Consider the following 20757-nt stretch of genomic DNA (forward strand, 5'->3'; position numbering starts at 1 on the left):
TCCCAGAAACCCACCTGGAGATCCGGAGGAAAGGGGGAGAGGGGGGCCGGGTGACCCAGGTCCGGGACCCCCTACCCTAGGCCAGGCCAAAAGGCCGCTGGCACATGCGGAGGTCTGCCAGCTGCCCGCCCGTGCTGCTAAAAATCCTGCTCCAGGAAGGGAGAGAGAGACCCTCCCAAGCCTGAAGGACAGGGAAAAAATCTGCCTTTTAATTGTTAAAGTTAGACCTTTTTTATTGGATATAAGTATCTACATATTAAAGATTGAGTCTGCCACTTTATTTTGTTTTCTTTCTTTTCTTTTCTTTTTTTTTTTTTATTAGGCCTCATCCATTTGACACTCAGGGGTTACTCCTGGTTTTGTGCTTAGGAATTGCTCCTGACTTGTGGGGACCGTATGGGAATTCAGGGGATTGAACCGAGGTCCATCCTAGGCTAGCGCTTGCCTGGCAGGCACCTTATCTCTAGCGCCATTGCTCTGGTCCCTTTATTTTGTTTTCTATTTTATTTTTATTTTATTCTTTTATTTTTTCTTTTTCTATTTTCTTTTTCTTTTTACTAAAGCAAGATTGTTTTTATTCAATAATGAAATTTTCTTAGATGTGAAGGGAGAGAAAGGGATGTGTATTCAAGAGAAACTATACTTTTCCAAAGGGGCAGAGAGATAGCATGGAGGTAGGGCATTTGCCTTTCATGCAAAAGGATGGTGGTTCAAATCCTGGCATCCCATATGCCCCCCGCCCCCAAGTCTGCCAGGAGCTATTTTTGAGTATAGAGCCAGGAGTAACCTCTGAGCACTACCTGATGTGACCCAAAAACAAAAACAAAAAAAAAAAAAAAAGAGAAAGAGATACATATTTAAGGGAGAACATGGGCTTGAGAGAACAAATCCTATTTTTAATATCTATTTATTTTTTCCTGAATTTATGTAAATTAGTTCTAAAGTTAAAAAAATTTGATTTTTATTTACCTGTAGTTTTTCTAGGGTACACATTTAAAATAGATCTCTTTAGTGGATTCTCCAGGTAGCCATTTTATATATACACAAATTACTATAATACACTGAAATAATTTTTATCACTTCTAAAGAAATAAAAGGTAGGCAGTAAATGTTTCATTTCCTCTCTCATCCTCTGGCTGCTCTCAGGATGACTAAAAGTTCACTGTTAACTCTTGACTGGGAGTGGGAGTTTCAGTAGACTCCAGCCATGTTGTTCTTGTTAGATGGTGTGTAGAACCTTATTACTACTACACTTTTCCCAATGGTGTTCACTGAAGCTATAGGCAAATAGTGACCTTCTTATTTCTGGGTAATGGGAAAGAGTCTGATTTCCATTAGATTTTCTCTGACACATTTTACAAATGATGTAAATGGGTCCCATTTTTACAAATGGGTCAGCACAGTAACTTCCAAGTTCTAGTTGAAGGATAGCATGTCCCCAGGATCTTCACTGGCTCTGTGGAGGATGGGCTTATGCTGGAATAACTTCCTACTCAGACTTTTCTGACAAAGTCCTGGAGCATATCAGCCTCCCCACTTGGCATTTTCTAATTTTACTGAGGGGTGAGGTCACAATTGATTGGTGTTTTACTGAAGTATTTAGTTTCTAAGCATTTTTATTTTTCTAAGCTAACCCATTATTAATCTTTATGGTAGAGAGAAGATATTTAGTTGCTTTATTTGATCAGTGATCACTATTATTTCTGGATTGTTAAATTGCTATCATTACTGGTCTTGAGTATATGAAACAAAGGGAAACTTTGGGAAGTTATTACATTTCTTGAATTTTGACATGCTCTAGATCGTTTACCACCTTCTCACCCACCATTTTTCAGTCTTCTTGTTTATTTTATGTATGTTCATGGTTTTAGTTTTAGTTTAAAAAGACCCATTCATTTCAGAAGGGACCATCATCAATATTTAGCAGTATTTTTGTTTTGTTCAATGAAACTGAACAAAAAAATTAAATAAATATTGAAATCAGGATTTCTCAATATTAACACTATTGCCCTTTTTGATTGGAGCGGTTCTTTTTGTGAGATGAAGTTCCATGCATTGTGAGATGTATAGCTATATCCTGATCCTTTCTATTCACTGAGGCTCTAGATATTGTCTAAGACATTTGCATATGTTCCTAGATGGCAGAATAACTCGCATTTGAGAACTACTGACATGGATAGTAGGAATATTAAAAAGAAAACATTCTTCCTTCATTTTATAAATAATTTAGGTATTCATTTTTAAAGTCCCATTTTAGAATCAGCTGGGAGAGCTATAAATTATGTGATAAATATACTAAAATATGGATCCATTAACAAAGATTCTGATTAAATTGAACTGTATAGGGTTGAGTCATTAATGAGTATTGAAGTTTTTTATATATGTTAATGTGGCTAAGATAAACCTAAGAAAATTTCCAGAACAAATAACTAAAATGATAAGAAAAAATAAGGTGAGCAGGAGATAAAAGATAAACTTTGGCAAACCAAACTCATCTGGGGGTGTCTCTGCTTTAATTTCAGGTTTCCACCTCAATTTCTTCTCCATCATAATTTAATAGCCATGCTGTCAGCATCTGGCCCTGCCCTCCTGTTTGTCTTGCACACAGAAGGACCCAAGTTGCTGGGATTTCTATCCTAGTTTCTGGCATACACCTAGACCAGTGAATGATGAAAAAAAAAAAACAGTTGTAAATGATTTTTATTCTTTATAAATCTTTAGGAGAAATGAGAAAAATTGGTCTCTTTTCTGATTACTCTAAGAACTGTGGTGTAATTCATAAATTTGAATGTTGGCAATAGATTTGTTTTATTTTGTTTTGTTTTCTGCTTTGGGGCCACATGCAATAGTGCTCAGGACTTACTCCTAACTGTGTTTAGGGATCACTCCTGGATGGCTTAAGGAACCATCTGGGGTGAGGTGTGTTGAACCTATGTTGGCCACACGTAAGGCAAGCACCTTACCCACTATACTATCTCTCTTGCTCCCAATACATATTTTTCTTTGCTTTGCCTTTTATTTTAAGGCCATACACAGGAGTGCTTAAAATTGACTCCTGGTGGGCCCGGAGAGATAGCACAGCGGTGTTTGCCTTGCAAGCAGCCGATCCAGGAGTAAAGGTGGTTGGTTCGAATCCCAGTGTTCCATATGGTCCCCTGTGCCTGCCAGGAGCTATTTCTGAGCAGACAGCCAGGAGTAACCCCTGAGCAACGCTGGGTGTGGCCCAAAAACAAAAAAAAATTTACTCCTGGCAGGCTTGGGGGACCATATAGAGTGCCAAACCTGGGCTGACCATATGCAAGGCAAATACTCATGGTAGCACCCAGTGTGATTTCCCTAGTAGATTCTTTTAAAATTGATGTATCATAATGTTGAAAGTCATTTTTTTTGGTTGTTATAGAGCTACTACACTGATCTCTTCTCTTTTTAAAGATCCCTCCACCTTTATCCTATGGGTCCTTCCCTCTGTCTCCACTCCCTCAATTAGCAGTTTTATTGATCATATTATGGAGTTTATTTGAATTAGATAGATATTACTCATTTTTAGCTTATATTCTTTATATAAGCATAAATTTCTGGTATTCATCTTTAGCTTTCTGACTTTTTTCACTTAATATCAGGCTGTGTAAAACTGACAGATTTCATCTTTTCTCTAGCTGAATAGTATTTTATATATACCACTATTTATTTATTTATCAACTCATCTGTTATGCTGTTAAAAGATTTTAGTTCCCCCAAGTATTTTCTTAGGTATTTGAAGACTTCAAAAATATGTAACTTAACTTAATTTAATTAACTTCTTTCCCTTCATTCTTTCTCCTCCCTGTCATTGCATTTTTAAAGCCTTTACAGCATGCCACACACTTCTGTTACATATCTCTCTTTTAGGCAAGAATTCCTGAAGAAGAGGCAGGCAGCCAAGACCATCCAGGCTATGTGGAGAGGCCATCTTTACAGGAAAAACTTTAAGATGGTAAGATAAAGAGACTGTTTGAGAGACTATGAAGTAGAGGGTAACTGTTCAATATAAAGCAGACATGAAGAATTTGTTGCTCTAATTGAGTGGTATAGGCAGGAAGTAATTAACAGACAATATGATAGAATTCAAATGACAGATTTTAGCATGCCATATGCTGGCTTGTTTTTCTTTCAGAAATCTCAGCTATATTATTTGTTGGTCTCAAATTGTTCCTGGAAACATTTTGGGTGTTGCCTGATCTAGGTGTCCTGCTGTCAAGTAAGATAATGGCTGTCATCCTTTGTATGCAATACAATTAATGGAATACTCTATTTCAAGCATGTCTTCCATTTTTTTTAAATAGACACAAGCACTATTTTTTTTTTGTTTTTTTTTTTTGGGCCACACCCGGTAACGCTCAGGGGTTACTCCTGGCTATGTGCTCAGAAGTTGCTCCTGGCTTGGGGGACCATATGGGACACCAGGGGATAGAACCTCGGTCCATCCAAGGCTAGCGCAGGCAAGGCAGGCACCTTACCTTTAGCGCCACCGCCCCGCCCCAACAAGCACTATTAATAGGTATCTTCAACAAAGTAGTTTAGCCTCAACTGTACACTCTAGGACACAGCTGATTGCTGAGTGGATTTTGTCAGGGATGAGACTATAACTGGCAAAGGTAGGGACTATGTAAGTAAAACTGACTTCAAGCCTATCCACATTCTGTAATCACATGAGCATATGGTTGTTAATTTGTATATAAAAGGGACTGTTGTAGTCCAAGTATTGTGATATTTATTATGAACCAACTCTGTAAGTCAAAGGAACTGAGGCATATAAAGGGTAAGTAATTTTCCCAAGAGTACACAGTACAACTAGAGTTTGGATGTAGTTTTGTTTGAATTGCATATCCATATGTAAAGTGCCATTCTTGAACTGGTCTTTGATAATCCACTAAGAATCAACTGGTGGGCTTAGCGACTATTGAGACCCAGGGTGCATTTTCAATATGGGAAGTGAGTATTATACAATTTATTATTTCCTCTTAACTTATAGACTCTTTTTAATTCTTTTTATTGGAACCATTGTGATGCACAAAGTTCTTTATAGTTGGATTTCAGACATAAAATGTTGAAGGGCCAGTCTCACTACCAGTATGACCCCTCTCCACCAGTATGCCCAGAGTGCATCCCACACCACCCTTTATCCTCATGCTGCCAGCATAATAGGCCCTTGCTGAGTTTTGTCTGTTAAAGTTTGGGTCTCATTATTTCAATGTTGTTGGTTCTGACATGGATTTACCTCTGTCTTTAACACCAGCAATGAACCTGAGACCTCTTGACCTCTGTCCCGCATTCTTCCATTTTTTTGTTTCTCCTCCTCTACTCAATTTCTTTCTATCTCCTTCATATACTCTGGGGCTTAGAGTGTTCTTGACAATTATCACTAAACTATTACATTTCTTTATGCAATAACTTACAGACTTTTGAGAGATTAGCTTGACCACCATAGGCCAAAAATCTCCAAACAGATATATGTATCTATACTAGCCCCTGAAAGCTGGACTTGGCTCTACAGTGGACTTGGCTCTAAAATGGAAACATTTTATAATGCTATCAAATATTAAATTGATGATATTCAATACAGTTCATGATTACTGGCCCCAGGAGACCACTTTAAAAATAGCATTGAACAAATGCATGCTTAGCACTTATTTGTATGTCAGGATCTGGCCTAAGTGCTTTATAAGTAATATTTATCTTTATTTTCTTGTTCTTGTAATTATAAATAAAAGTTTAGCACTACCTTTTGTTAGAAAAAAGAGATTTGGGATATTGTGGGGAACAGGACTGGCCCCTTCCAAAAGGCCTTTTCTGTGCTCTGTGCTTGATTGCCCCCAGACTTCTTGTAGACACACTTTCCTCTTGTTTCCACAGATCTTTCTGGGATTTGAGCGCATACAGGCCATTGTCCGGAGCCAGCAGATGGCAAGGAAGTACCAAACCACACGAAAAAGGATGATCCAGCTTCAGGCCCTCTGCAGGGGCTTCCTAATGCGCCAGCAAGTCCAGGCTAAGAAGAGGGCTGTGCTGGTCATCCAGGCACACACCAAGGGCATGCTTGCCCGGAGAAACTTCCAGCAGCAGAGAGCCAATGTAGGTGGTTATGGGGGATTGGCAAGGATCCAGAAAGAAAAAGGAGAAAGGAGAAGGAGAAAGGGAGGCAAAAGGGATGGCCATCACGAGACACTATCTCTTTTTGTCCAAAGTCATTGTAGCAATCCCTCTTGCTATCTAGGACAGTGAGATTAATACTATTGAAGCTTGAAGGAAGCTTAAAAGGCAGAATATGGGGGAAGCACCATATTAACAGTAAACCTATTATTTTGATCTTCTTGTTCTTAATTTATTTTTAAAGATGGAAGATGATTTCTCAGTGGGGTGTGTGAGTCCCCTAAAAAGCATAGAAAACTAGTGTTAGATGGTTCATGAAAGGCAGTAGGAGAGAATAACCATAGTCATTGGGTTGTTGGATTGGGGCATACTAGCTCCTAGCAGAGAAAGGAGCCTGGCTAGTGTCTGGATACATAAGGCTGAAGGACAGGGACTTGTGCTGACATGCATGCTTTTGCAATAAAAATTTTCACATTAGTGGAACTTCATTTTCTTCAGAGGGCACATATGACTCCATTTTATTTCTCAGAATTGGCTCATTTGGAAACTGTGATGAGGAAAAAAGTCTTAGATAAAGATTTCCCCTGCTCAATAGACAAAAATGTGGATCTACTGAGGTGTTTAAGGCCAATAAGAGAACAGAAATCCAGGCAGATTAAGTTTGCAATATGTGATTCTGTACCTACCTGGCCCCAGACAGGTCCTGGGAGCACTCTTGGTGGAGCCTTGGTGCTCTGAGTGAGGATCAGGGTGGGTCAGAAAGATGGCTTTGAAGGTAGGTTCAGAAGGTTTTGGGGCTTGTGTGGTGCCTCAGTAACCAGGTGGTTCCTCTCTCTGGACTTCTGATTCACCACTGGGAAATGCTAAGTCCTGGCTATTTCATCTTTGGCTATTTTCTATTAAAATCTAGAATTTTGGAGGAAAATTTACTAATTTTGACAGTGATGGCAGGAGAGGTATATTAGATCTCTGTGAGGCCTTGTTCCTATGAGTAACCTTTGCCTTGTGGTGTGTGTGCAGGGACCATTGGTCATTCCCACCAGAGAACTGAAGAACAAAAGTGCTCCTCCTAAAAAACGCAAGTCAATCTACGACACTATCAATGACACAGAGATGGTGGAGAAAGTGTTTGGCTTCCTCCCTTCCATGATGGGGCAGGATGGTCAGACCTCACCAATATTTGAGGTGAGACAGGGTCTGTCCTTCAAGCTTTGATTTGGGTGGTGATGGGAACACTCCAAACAGTCTCTGAAGCAATATGGTCTTTAGATCTACTGGGAAGCCAAAGCTCAGAGTTTTCAGGCAACATAACTAGTATCCCAGATGGACAATAGGCTATATAGATTGGAACAGTTTCTGTGCTCATATATTTTCAGATTCAAGCAATTTTCTCACCTCTAAGACTTCATAGAGCTTTGAATAAGCAATTGTATTGGGATTTTAATCTTGCAGCATTCCCCATGCATGTTCATTCCTCTCTGACTCTGTGGAAACCTGATGTAGAAAATTCAAGAACTGGAAGGGAGTCAGAGAAAACAGTGGGGTGAGGAAAGAGACAAGAGGAGAGTCAATCCTTGGAGCTATGTTTAAAAGCCCCCCTGGTGCTCATGACTTTTGTACTTTACACATTCATATTCACAAAACACACATGTACACATATATACACATGTTCTCTCTCACTTCCTCTTTCCCCTCTCTCTTTCTCACACACAAACATATACACAATGCAGGTGAAGGATATTGGGGCAGGGGATGGGAGTGGTCTGGAAAACTAACATGCTTGTGTAGGCAAGGGCTCTGAGGCGAACCTGCCAGGTGGTTGAGCCATTTCTACTGGAGCCCTTCCAGCATAAGGCAGAAAACCAGGGACCCCATGAAGGTGTGAAGTGAGGGGGAGTGAACATGAACTTCTGTTCCTGGTGGATAATCAGACAGGCCCTTCTTGGGGATTCATGGTCCAGATATATGTAGTCCACCTGAACAAACATATCTAAACATCTGATGTGGTCACATCTAAATGGTCAACTTATTTTAATAATATCTTTATTTAAACACCGTAATTGCAAACATGATTGTAGTTGAATTTCAGTCATAAAAGAACACCCCCCCTTTGCCAATGCAACACTCTCATAACCAGTGCCCCCCCATCTCCTTCCTGCCGCATCCCCTGCCTGTATTCGAATCAGGCATTCTACTTCTCTCACTCATAAACATAGTCATAGTAGTTGTTAGTGTAGTTATTTCTCTAACTGCACTCACCACTCTTTGTGGTGAGGTTCATATCGTGAGCCGGTCCTTCTGGCCCTCATCTCTGGGCATTACTAAAATAATGTCTTTTATTTTACTTAAAACCCATAAATGAGTGAGACTATTCTGTGACTCTTTCTCTCCCTCTGACTTATTTCACTCAGCATAATAGTTTCCGTAAGGACGACTTATCCTTATTTATCTTTTTCACTGGGGCCCAGGATTTGGAAACAAACACCCATAAATTGCCTGAGATTGACTTGGATACAGTCCCCATGGTTGAGGAACTTGAAGAACCTGAAGATGAGCCAGATAGCCTGTCCCAGTATATCTTCCCCAAGTTTGCAGCAACCTACTTCCAGAAATCAGCCACTCACACACACACCAGGAAGCCTCTTCGCCACCCACTGCTCTACCATGAGGATGATGCTGACTGCTCGGTAACTAGAGGTCCTCTGGTTTCTAGTGTCTCAGAATCCTGACTCAATCTGGAATCTATATACTGGTTCAGCATGAACAAAGAAAAGACAGGGTAGGGTTGGGTGGGCCTTGTGTCAAGATCTGGGTTCCAACTAGATTCTCTTGTCTTCTCCTTTCCAGGCTGCCTTGGCTGTGTGGAGCATCATCTTGAGGTTCATGGGTGACCTTCCGGAGCCAGTGCTTTTTGCCAGGAACACCATGCGTGGCAGCTCTGTGATGCGGCAGATCCATGATTCTCTGGGCAAGGGGAGCAACACCCAGACTTCACAGCATGATACCATTTCACAGGTGGGAAAGTGGGAGCAACAGGATAGAGCAGACACTGCAGATGATCCCACATCTAAGATCTTGGGAATGCCGACTGCAGGTGGTGGAAAGACACAGAGGAGAGTCATCACCCACTGAAACTGACCTCGACTAGGACCCTTGGGGGTTTCAGTCTTGAATCACATTCAGGCTCTCACAAAGCAGGCACTAGATTTTGAAGTGATGTGTTATTAATGGAGTGTATTTCCTGAGCTCTGAACACTAGCTTTGACTTAAAACAGAATTCAAGTAAGTCAATGATAATGAGAGATGTTACTGCCTTAATAAGCCAGTGGTTGCTCTTTAGTTAATTCCAAAAGGGAGCTAATTCTGCTAGTAGGGTTTTCATGTTTATTTAGTTAGGAGATAATAAAAAATGGAATGATTTGCCTAAAGATTACTGTAACTATGTGGCAGAGGATCAGTTCTGCAGATCTTAAAGACCATGTGTTGGATTTTTAACCTACTGTGCCCTCTGATAGACGATCACGTATATTTGGGGGGGGCAGAATTCCTTCCTTAGAACCCAATTTCATGATGTGATCTCAGTAGAAGTGACTAAACTCACCTTATACATCAACAGGAGTTCCCAAAAGGACCTGGAGTCTGTTCAGACTTCTTCAGGGTCCTGTGTTCTAGATACATTATGTAGAACTCTAGGAGAATTTGAATCCTGTGGTCTCATAATCAGACCTGGATCAGGTATTTTATAGAAGTTTTCTAGGCTCAAATTCAGATAGTATACTCTCTAGTACCATGCTTTCTAGAGTTAACTAGTTATCACTTATGTATAACACTGTTACAGTCAAAGTTCAGTCTCTTGAAGCTTTACATATTGTTTCCTGGGGTTTCTAGAATTTACATTAGCTGAACTTCTTAGTTATTTCTCCTTGAGTCTTGGCAAAGCTACTGTCATGGCTTCCATCATCTCAAGGTTTAACTGGGGCTGCAGAATCTGCTCCCAGTATCCTTTCATATGACTATTGGCAGGAGGCCTCAGTTCCATGCCACCTTGTAGACATTCCACAGCACTGCTTGAATACCATTATAGTTTATCCTCTGTCCCTAACCCTGAATGAGTGAGCCAGACAGAAAGCAAGAAGGAGGCTGAAATCCTTGGTTACATAGCCTGGTGGGGAGGAATATCAACAGATAGAGATGGAGCTGGACTGGGCATCTTAAATGCTAACACTAATCAGGGTAGAGACTCTGGGAGGTTATACTCTCGAGGCTGAGCATTGCCTTCCTAGACATCAGGACTGAACATGCCTTTCTTGTACAGATTATCTTGTACATGTATCCATCATGGGTACCTCATAGAAACAATGAGCCAAGCCATTCCTGCCTGCTTTCAATGCATTTCACATTCATTTTATGTGTGAAACCAATCACATACTAAGCTTAGTATCAATGAGCTTTCATTTTAGTAGTCATCTCTTATTAATAATGAGATCTTGTTAAGACTATCCTGAAAGCTCTTCCAAATCCACCTGGGCCTCATGGCTTAGATTCTTCTAGACTCACAGCTTGTAGCAGAGAGCCTATAATCTAATTCCTTATTTTTCTATTGTCCTCAGCACCTGGGCTTGACTAAGTCCTACGTCAGTGGACTTTATTGGCAAAGTAGCAGACTTTGGAATCTGAATGGTTCTAGGCCCTTCTTATAGATGGACAAACTTAAGTCTAATCTCCTCCCCTTGTCTCTGTTTCTTGACATGGAACTGAGGACAGTGACAAGCACTTATAAATGTTGCAAAACTCTAGCAGAGATGAGGGGCTGCTACTTTGGCAATCCAAGTAAGGGTATGGCTGGTGAAATGGACTTTGATTTGTCCCCAGATAGCTGTCAGGTTAGCATAATGGAGTGGTGCTTGCTCATCTACCCCCTGAATTGTCTCTTCCCACAGAAGGCCAGCCGCAGGGATAAAGGGACCAAGGGCATCTCCTCCATGAAGCTGAAGCGCTCCTCCAGGATAACAGGCCAGGTGAGCTCAGGACAAGAGGCCTCATCATCCATCTGCTGGGAGTTTCCAGGCCTTGTTTTCCTTTCTTGTGACTCAGTTTCTCCCTTTACTAGTGTCTCAGTGCTGTCTTTTGGTCTCAGGTGACTAGCCAGCTGACTATTGGAGAGGGGGCCTTTGACCCAGATGGACCCATCTCAGAACGACCCATGTCTAACCTGGAGAAGGTGCAGTTTATCGTGGGTTATGCCATTCTACGGCCTAGCCTCAGGTCAGTGCCACTCATGCCTCACCCCCTTTGGTGTATCAACCCAATAACTTCCTCCTCTGCTCCCCACAAGATATCTTTTTCCTCCTGGTCCTGTCTTGGGATCTGCAGACTGTACAGAAGATCTCAAATCCACAGAAGGTTCTCTGCTTGGCTTTATTAAAACCTGTGGGTAAAATGTAGAATAGGAAAGCAAATTCATCATTAGCTGTGATTAGCTGTGATTGATTTTGTAATAAGCTTTAATGTAGGGCCCTGTAAATAAGAATATTTCTCATTTATCTTATGTATATATTTTGCTTCACAGAAATTGGATTTTCATTTAGTTTTTAAAAACATGCATACTGTTTTAAACACTAACTTAGGGATCCATGAGTTTTAAGCTGTTATAACTTTTAAAAATTAGTTTTGTTGTTATTTTTCAAATTTTGGGGATCAAACCCTGGTCTCCTTTATATAAAGCCAAACACTTACCACAGAGTCACATACCAAGTCTTAAGTTATTTCTAACCACTTGGAGAACTTGCTAAGCATGATTTCTTCAAAGTATCTTTTACTTTATTATTTTTCTGTTGTCTCTCTTACCTTTACCTTCTATACTTTTAATTCCAATCAAACTCATGCAACATTTTGATATTGTCATTTAGATCTTTGAGGACAATTAATCTTTTTCTCCCTCTGTTATTTAGATTAGATATTATCTCTTAATCCTATTCAAAAATATATTTGAATATATATTGGTGTTTCTCCACCAATTTATGGTATATTCCTCTGATAAATTTTGTCAGATCTATTATTCAATTAAGGGTTTGGTTTTTCTTTCTCTGCCAAGATATCTTATTCGTTCACTCACTAAGATAATAGTTTCATTTATGTCCTTGAGTCTAGTTTGTGGTAATTAAAAAGTTACCAAAACAGAATTATCTTGAAGTTTAGTGCCTGCCTTTTCTCTTGAGATTAGGCTGGTTTTCTTGTTTTCTAGCATGACTATACATGGCTGTTATTTTCTCTTAAGTTTTGCACTTTGAGATAATATCCTAGACACTGACTATGACATATTTAGTGACTTGAAACTATTTTTTGTTTTGTTGTGTTTTGTTTTGGGGCTACACCTGGCTGTGTCAAGGCTTACTCCTGATTCTGCACTCAGGGATCATTTTTGTCGAGCCTAGAGGATTATATGGGATGTTGAGGAACAAATCTTGCTGAACCTTCTATACAAGGCAAATGCCCAAACCATTGTACAATATCTCTGGACCCAAGAGACTTGAACTTATTGCATATTATTTCAAATAGTGTTGATTTTTTGCTTTATCAGGTAAAACATTTGCCTATCTTTAAACTGTTTCCTTGGAATGAGCAGTTAATGGAACCCCTGTTTCTTTATGTTAAGTTTTGCTGGGTCTCTGAAATCTATTTTATGTGTAAACCAAAGATTGGACTAAGATCTAGAATTATTTTTTGGAGACACCTCAATCAATATTCAGGGGATTTGGGGTGGGGGGCTGCCATCAATTTTCAGTCAAGTTTGCCAGCAGTTGAAGGGTCTAGGAATGTGGTAGTTTAGGTCCTGCAGTACAAGGATTTATTGAGCCTCCAGTGCCACTGCAATGCTCAGGGGACTATGTGATGCTAAGGGATCAAACTAGGCTTGGCAGCATGCAAGGCAAGCATCTTGACCCTTGAACTATTTTCTAGCCTCTGGTTTAGGAATATTTTATAAGCAATATTTTAACACTTATCTATTTGTGTTCATTCCAGAATCCCCCTTCTCACTTTCCTTTGTATTCTAAACTCTGCTCTGGTTCTTTCAGTCTAATAAAACTACAGGGTTTCTCCCTAAATGTTAATTACCTGTATGACACCCGACAACTCTTCTGAGTTGTTTCTACTGGTCATTCTCATGATCATCACACTCTCCAAAACAACATACCCAGTGCGAAAGTTGAGATCAAGACCTGGACTGTGGGAGTATAGGCAACAAAGACAATGGGAAGTGAGAAAGCAAAAGTACTCAAGTACTGGAGACCATCTTGTGGACATGAACCCACACAGGGGTGCAGAAGGAGATCTATGCTACAAAGTGTCTCCTTTCCCCCACCCCCCAGAAGCTAGACCCAGTCTGCTTCCCAGTGGTTTGTGTCTTTCAGGGATGAGATTTACTGCCAGATCTGCAAGCAGCTTTCACAGAATGAAAAAACTAGCAGCTTGGCCCGTGGCTGGATCCTGCTCAGCCTTTGCCTGGGTTGTTTCCTACCCTCTGAACGTTTCATGAAGGTGAGGACACCTGAGTTGGGAGTTAGAGGGAAGGTTGCTGCTGGAGCATGGATGTGTTCTGAGCTTAAAAATTATAGTGCTCCTGCAGATTGTATGGACAGCACTGCCTGTGCTTCTCTGGTCCTCAGTTTGCCTATCTGTTAAAAGAGACATTAGACTTGGCTCTTTTCATAATTTTCAGAGTCTGTGGACCATTTCACCTGGGCTCAGGCATCAAGACAGCAATTCTGAGTGGACCAAAGAGATGTTGGGTAAAATGTGCATTGGAAAAACAGAGGTGGCCCAGGAGTGGGATCAACTTGATGTGGACTATAGCATCTGTCATTAACCTGTAGCATCTTTTGCTAGCCCTTAGTACTAATGGTGGAAATTTAATATTGCCAACAGCTGCCAAGTTGTAAAGATCTTGGCTTCACTTCTTTAATGTACCTTCTGGTTCTGGTTAAAAAGGAACTTTTGTAGGAAATGCAGAAACTCTAAAAATTAGTTGGGGTGGGGGGGAGAGAGATGCCTTGCTTGCTGTAACCATGGTTTGATCCCCAGCATCAGAGTCAGAAGTAATACTTGAGTACCACTAGCTATGATTAAAAAATAATAAAATAAAATGAAAATGAAATGAAAGTTACTCCCACCACTTCCAAGATATAACATCTCTTAATATTTCTGGCCTGTTGTGATGTGTGAATTCTTCCTTATGGTCATGAAGAAAGTAGTCTTGGGGGCTCTTGTGTCTTTTTCAGGGGCAGCAGGAAGTAGGGTCATCATCACCTGTCCTGGGCATGAGAGCCTTTACTGACACCAGGCAAGCCTTCTGGGCTGCATCTTCTCTCACTCTGTGAGACATAAAACATCCTCAGCACATTTTATCAGATATATACACAAAATTATGATTTATGTGTATTTGTCTGTGTTGTACTATGATTATACTGAGGACATCATAAATGCATGAGGCTTGTTGAATTATTGGAAGTCACATCTCTTGCCCTTAGTCATATGAGGACACTAGATCACATGCATTTCTCACTACTGTCTGAAACTGTCTTTTCAGTGGTGAACTTCCCCAGTGCCAGCTTGATTATGCATATTTTTTGGGTTCATCTTCTAGTTCCTTATCATCACAGTTCCATGGTGGTGAAAAAAAAATACCTAACCTGTAAGTTAGGTTTAATTACTAGATCTAAGTGCAGGTACATCTTAAAACTGTATACTATTTAAAACATGTGGTTACATTGCTTGCTCCCCAGAAAGGTGCCAGTTTTCATTGCTTGGTCTGTGAGAGCCCCCACCTGAATCATCTTGGCAAACATTCAGGATCATATATATATTTTTTTAATTTATTGAGTAACTCAGCGAGTTGGGGGTTTCTATGCTCAGGCCCAGAAATGAGGTGCTACTTAGACCTGGTGGTGTTGGAGAGCCATCAGGGATTTTTTTTCCAACATTGTTGGGCACAACTTTGGATGTGGTGCCAGAGATTAAACTTGAGCCATATTCCTGGTCCTTTGTTACCATTTTTACTTGAAAAAAATTTTTCCAGGGCTGAAGAGATAGTACAATGGGTAGGGCCCTAGCCTTGTACATGAAGGATCCGTGTTCAATCCACTATACTCCATTGTGTCCCAAGCTCACCAGGAGCAATCCCTGCACACACAGCTGGGAGTAAGCTCTGAGTACTGCTGGATGTGGCCCAAAAACAAAAATTTTTTTTTCCAATTTTACTGACATAATTAAGACATTAAGGCATACAAAACAAAAGGTGTAACAAAACATAAGGTGTTCATAAAGTGCTTGTATATATGGTTATGTATGGCCAAATAACAACTACAATCAGGTTAGCTTCCATATTCCTCACCTTACCTGGGTAGCATCAAATAATGCTGATGCCTTTCTGTGACTTACGTAAAAAGTGGTTTCACTAAAGTGTCTTGCTTTCTCTCTTTTTCACTCACCAGTACCTGCTGAACTTCATCAATCATGGGCCTCCTGCCTATGGGCCCTTCTGTGCTGAGCGCCTGAAACGAACCTGCACTAATGGGGTGCGCATGGAGCCCCCCACCTGGCAGGAGCTTCAGGTAGGGGACTGCTGGGTGAAAAAGCAGTCATTGTGGCATCAACCTTTATAGCTTCTCTGACAGTTTGTGAGCTGCCTTTTGAATATGGGCCTTTCTTTCCTTTGTGGGGGCCTCTGCACCTGTTTCCCTGTTTCATACCCTAGGCTCAGCCACCAGGCCTCAGATTTAAAACTTGCCCTTCCAACTCCAAACTCTCCAGGCTCTCTAGCAGGAGAAATCAATCTGATGAATGAGCTCACATTGCTGAATGCTTGTCATTCCACACATGAGAACATCTGCATTTTTAAAAATAGCATTGGGCATACTAAAGTTGTCATTCTCAGTGGTATAGTGGTTTATGTCTTCTGTGAGGTATCACATTGCCTTCAGCAAGGGTCCTTTTACCCAGTGTTTCTCAGCTTCCTCCCCAGTGTAGCCCCCTTCCACGTTTTTTGCTTCTTGTGACCTCCTGCCTTATTCATTTTTATCTGAGGCCTCCTAAGATTATTCTGGTGTCTCTGAGTGGCCATATGCACCACCCTCCATTGAGAAATGCTGATTTAGACAAAGATGGAGTTGAGGGGGCAATGCCTCACAGGCATTGTTACTCCTGTAATATTTGCTCCTAATGGTGGTACCTGATATTGGTCACCTCTGTCACACCTATTCCATTCTTACCTCTCACCTCTCACCATGGCCTGTAGGTAGGACTGCCTTCCCCTCTTCCTCTTTACCGTGGCCCTTTGTGAGCAATGGCATTCAGGGTGGGCTCACAGCCATGAGCTTAGGGAGCTTCTGTGGACTTGAATGTTTCAGGGTACAGACTCAAAGCTTCCAAGAGCCTTTTATATCTCTCTCATTCCCCAATGATTCGTGGTCTCATGGGCACAGATGGGAAGACCCACCTGCAGAATATGCCTGCAGCTTTCACCTAGGTCATGCCTTCTTTTTTGTTTTTTAATTTTTAATTATGAGAACAAAGATGCAAAGAAAGAGGACAAGGTAAAGTTACAGTGGAAGGACAATCACCCATAACATATTTCTCAGAAGTTCCCTTACTGATATCTTAACTTTGAAATTTCAGCCAAAGAACATTAAGATAAATAAGACAGAATCCATGTACAATTACTTTGTCCCTCAAGTCCCCAGATTGTAACACATTATAATATTTCTTAACAGCACACAAGGCAATATAAAGCCATAAAACTTACATAACTACTTAAACATTACAGGCACAGTATTTCTTTACATTTCCATGTACGTGTGTATTAGCTTAAGTTAACCTCAAATTTTAAGTGGGTACTTTCTAAGGATTAGAGTCAAAGGAGCACAGTAAAATGGTGTTAGAGTGGCAATTGTTGTTTGCATAGGCCCACCAAAATATGAGGGACATGGAAAGGAATAACCTTGGCCTAAATACAAAGAGACCCGACCCCTGAAGTTTCCTGGCACAAGACCAACTCTAGGCTCCAGGCAAACTAGATCGTCCATTCCAAGACATTGTCTGTAGTGCCAATACACTTTTATTTTTCACACAGTCTGTTGTTGGTATCATGTTTCTGTATTAAAGATCCTGGAATCTGCATATCCTACATTGGGCCATGCCTTCTGATCAACATTGCTCTCATGCTCTTGCTTTGGATGATTGCATTCAGATCACAGCAATTATCTTTGGGTTAGAGTTTTAGTCCATGCTAACCCTGGCAGAATTCAGAAGACCCTGGGAGACCACAAGAGTTAGACAAGGGGGGTCATTGAGTTGGTTGAGGGAGAAGAGGAGTGTAGACCAGAAACCTGCCCAGCCTTCTCGAAGCTCCCAGGCAGATAGCCTAGCCCAGGGTTCTGCAGGGCACAGGACTGATCCTATATCTCTTCTCAGGCGGTCAAGTCCAAGAAACACATCCCAATCCATGTTGCCTTGCTGAATGGAGAGACCCTGACAATTACAGTGGACTCTGCCTCCACATCACAAGAAGTCTGCCAGCAAATTGCTCGCAAGCAAGGACTCAGCGACCACCTGGGCTTCTCCCTCCAGGTTTCTGTGTATGACAAGGTACTGACTGGCTGCCCCATTGGTACCACTTTTCTTACAAACCTACATCATCTTGAGCCCTTCAAATTTAGCCTCCAGGCCACCACTCACATAACCAACCCAGCAACTGTCCTTGGACCCCAAGTTGCTCCACACACCTTTTGGGCTTCTGTCTTTCCCAAGCAGCTCTGGCTCTAATGTCTCACTGGCACTCACACACCCCTCCCTGCAGTTGTAGCCTCCTGTGCCACAGAGGATGACAGTAGCCCAGCACCATCCAAAGCACTATCTGCCATACCTGCCCACATGCAGGCTCACTCATGCCCACCAGACAGCCAAGGAGTTGTTACCACAGTCTCACGGACCATGGATCATGGACACCAATGTGTCTCCTGGGGAGGGCTGACAGGGAAGAAAATTTCTCAGGGATAAAGCAGAAGGGGAGAAGGGGAGCAGTGTGGAGACATCACTCAGGCATAGGATGTTATCTCCCTAGGACTCAAATCTTGGTCAGCACCCCACCTCTATGTATGTAAGCTTATCACTGCAGGATCTGGCATATACACACTGCTCACACCTGTGGCATCTGATTATGCACTCACTTCTGCCTTTTGTTTGTTTAGGCCAAACCTAGCGGTACTTAGGACTTATTCCTGACTATGTGATCAGAGATCACTATATTAGAAAGGCTCAGGGGATTATATGGGGTGTCAGGGATTTGAATTTGGTTTTTCCATGTGTCTTACCTGCTGTTTTGTCTCTCTGGCCCTGCCCTCAGTTCTGGTTCCTGGGCAGTGGGAGTGACCATGTCTTAGATGCTATTGCCCAGTGTGAACAACTGACCAGGGCCAAGGGTGAAAGTGAGCGCCAATCTCCCTGGTGCATCTACTTCCGGAAGGAGTTTTTCACCCCCTGGCATGACTCCCAGGAGGATCCTGTCAGTACTAAGCTCATATATCATCAAATCATCCATGGAGTCCGGTTGGGAGAGTACAGCTTTGAGAAGGTGAGGGGGCATCATGCTGTTCTGGGGGCTGGAAATGTATTCACCATACCCATGTTCTGGAACATAGTGCAGAGCCAGACTTTGGCCATCAGAATATGCCCCACATAGGAAATCTGTGAATCTGTGAATTACTGAGATCAGACACCTGAAATCTTAGAACAGTCTCGTACCGTTTGCAAAGTCCCTAAGCCCTAGCATGCTGTTTTGCAGAAAGGGTGGTAGCCCACATCCCAGAAACCCCTGGAAAAGGGTACAGTGTACAGAGCAGCAGGTACAAGGGAGGAGAGTGAGAGTAGGCTACAAGGTTTTGGACACCCAGAGAGAGCAGGGCTGCTTGCTGGACAGCTCCATGCTGGACCTGCTGTGACACAGATGAAGCTCTGCAGTGGGGTTACTGGCTGCCCTTGACTTGTAGGGACTAGTGGGACAAGGTAAAGCCCGATTACCCCACTCAGAACAGCAGGGTATCTAACCTAGTCTCAGAGCATCACTTTTATGCTTACTGATTTCCCATATGCTGGATCACCCTTTGCTGGGACCCACCCAGTCAGATTCTGCTGAGTGGGGAGGGGAGGTCCATGGGTCCTGTCTTATGGCTAATATGGTAACTGCTCACACTCTCAGTTCTTCTTTTTTCAGTTTTGGTCCCACCAATGCGATCCAACTGCCCAGAGGTTACTCCTAGCTCTCTGCTGGAGTACTACTAGTAGTGTTCATGGGACCCTCTGGTGACAAAGATTGGACCCAAGTTTTCTGCATGCAAAGCATGTGCTCCAGCCCATGGAGCATCTCCCTGGCCTCTCACATTCTGTTGTAGGGAATTAGAACTGGAACAGGGTGTGGCTATGTGGGGAATGATTTTCTAGACCTTCACTCACACTAAGGGCGTGTGCCTGACTATGCAGGAGGAAGAGCTGGTTCAGCTGCTAGCCCAGCACTGCTATGTGCAACTTGGTGCCTCGCCAAGGAGTCAGGCCGTGCAGGAACTGCTGTCCAGCTGTGTTCCCACCAAACTCTACAGGACCAAGCCCCCAGAGAAATGGGTCAGCCTCATCACTGCTGCCCTTGCCAAGGTCAGTCTCTATGAAATATTGCCATTTGCTCTTCATACCTCCATTCTGGGGTGATATATAAAGGGAAGTTCTCCATGAGCTCCCAACAACCTGGGAGGTGGGAGACTTTAAGGTTCCTGCAGACAAAATTCTGCCCCTCCAGAACAATAGTGATGTGTAATCTATAGACACTTACTGATGAATGTTAATGTCCCCAATTGGGGACCATTCTCTACTTTTTACTATTAAGACAAAGATTTTGTATATTTAAATACTTGATAGTTATGTCATTAAAATAAATTCCTAGCAGTGGGATTTCTGAGTATATGTATGTCCTAAAATATTTGATATACCTCACATATGACCAAATTATGCTTCTGATATGATGCAGTATGTTCCCAAATTCAATATATATTACCCAACCATATTTTGTGAGAGTTTCAGGGGTTTTAGGGACTACTCCTGAAGATATTCAGTAAAGTGGGCTAGTAGTTCAAATAAAAAAGCCAAGGCCCTGCATTGCCCCAGTAGTACTCAGGCCTATATCCTGGCAGAGTCTGGGAAACCAAGTGGTGTTGGAGATTAACCCCAGGTTTTTCTAGACTCTAACCTTGTACTATCTTCTGGTCACTACCCAACCACTTTTAATATAGAACAAAACTTTAATTAAAAATATAGGAATCTGGGGCTGGAGAGATAGCATGGAGGTAAGGAAGGCATTTGCCTTGCATGCAGAAGTCGGTGGTTCGAATCTGGCATCCCATATGGTCCCCTGAGCCTGCCAGGAGCAATTTCTGAGTGTAGAATCAGGAATAACCCTTGAGTGCTGCCAGATGTGACCCAAAAACCAACCAACCAACCAACCAATCAATCAATCAATCAATAAAACAAATAGGAATCAGGGCCAGAGCCATAGCACAGTGGTAGGGTGTTTGCCTTGCACATGGC

At 41.9% G+C, this 20757-nt stretch overlaps 1 protein-coding gene across 1 annotated transcript in view; it reads left to right on the plus strand.

Moving 5' to 3' along the window:
* Positions 1 to 20757, plus strand: part of MYO7B (myosin VIIB) — a 74313-nt gene that overhangs the window by 41022 nt on the left and 12534 nt on the right. Inside the window, exons 19-29 of the mRNA XM_049773093.1 lie at positions 3889 to 3973; positions 5893 to 6111; positions 7150 to 7314; positions 8598 to 8816; positions 8977 to 9144; positions 11267 to 11394; positions 13542 to 13668; positions 15621 to 15740; positions 17599 to 17772; positions 18530 to 18757; positions 19663 to 19830. Coding sequence (XP_049629050.1) covers positions 3889 to 3973; positions 5893 to 6111; positions 7150 to 7314; positions 8598 to 8816; positions 8977 to 9144; positions 11267 to 11394; positions 13542 to 13668; positions 15621 to 15740; positions 17599 to 17772; positions 18530 to 18757; positions 19663 to 19830 — 1801 coding nt within the window. The remainder of the gene's footprint in view (positions 1 to 3888; positions 3974 to 5892; positions 6112 to 7149; positions 7315 to 8597; positions 8817 to 8976; positions 9145 to 11266; positions 11395 to 13541; positions 13669 to 15620; positions 15741 to 17598; positions 17773 to 18529; positions 18758 to 19662; positions 19831 to 20757) is intronic.

Source organism: Suncus etruscus, chromosome 5 (genome assembly GCF_024139225.1).
Source record: "Suncus etruscus isolate mSunEtr1 chromosome 5, mSunEtr1.pri.cur, whole genome shotgun sequence".
In the NCBI taxonomy this organism is placed as follows: Eukaryota; Metazoa; Chordata; class Mammalia; order Eulipotyphla; family Soricidae; genus Suncus; species Suncus etruscus.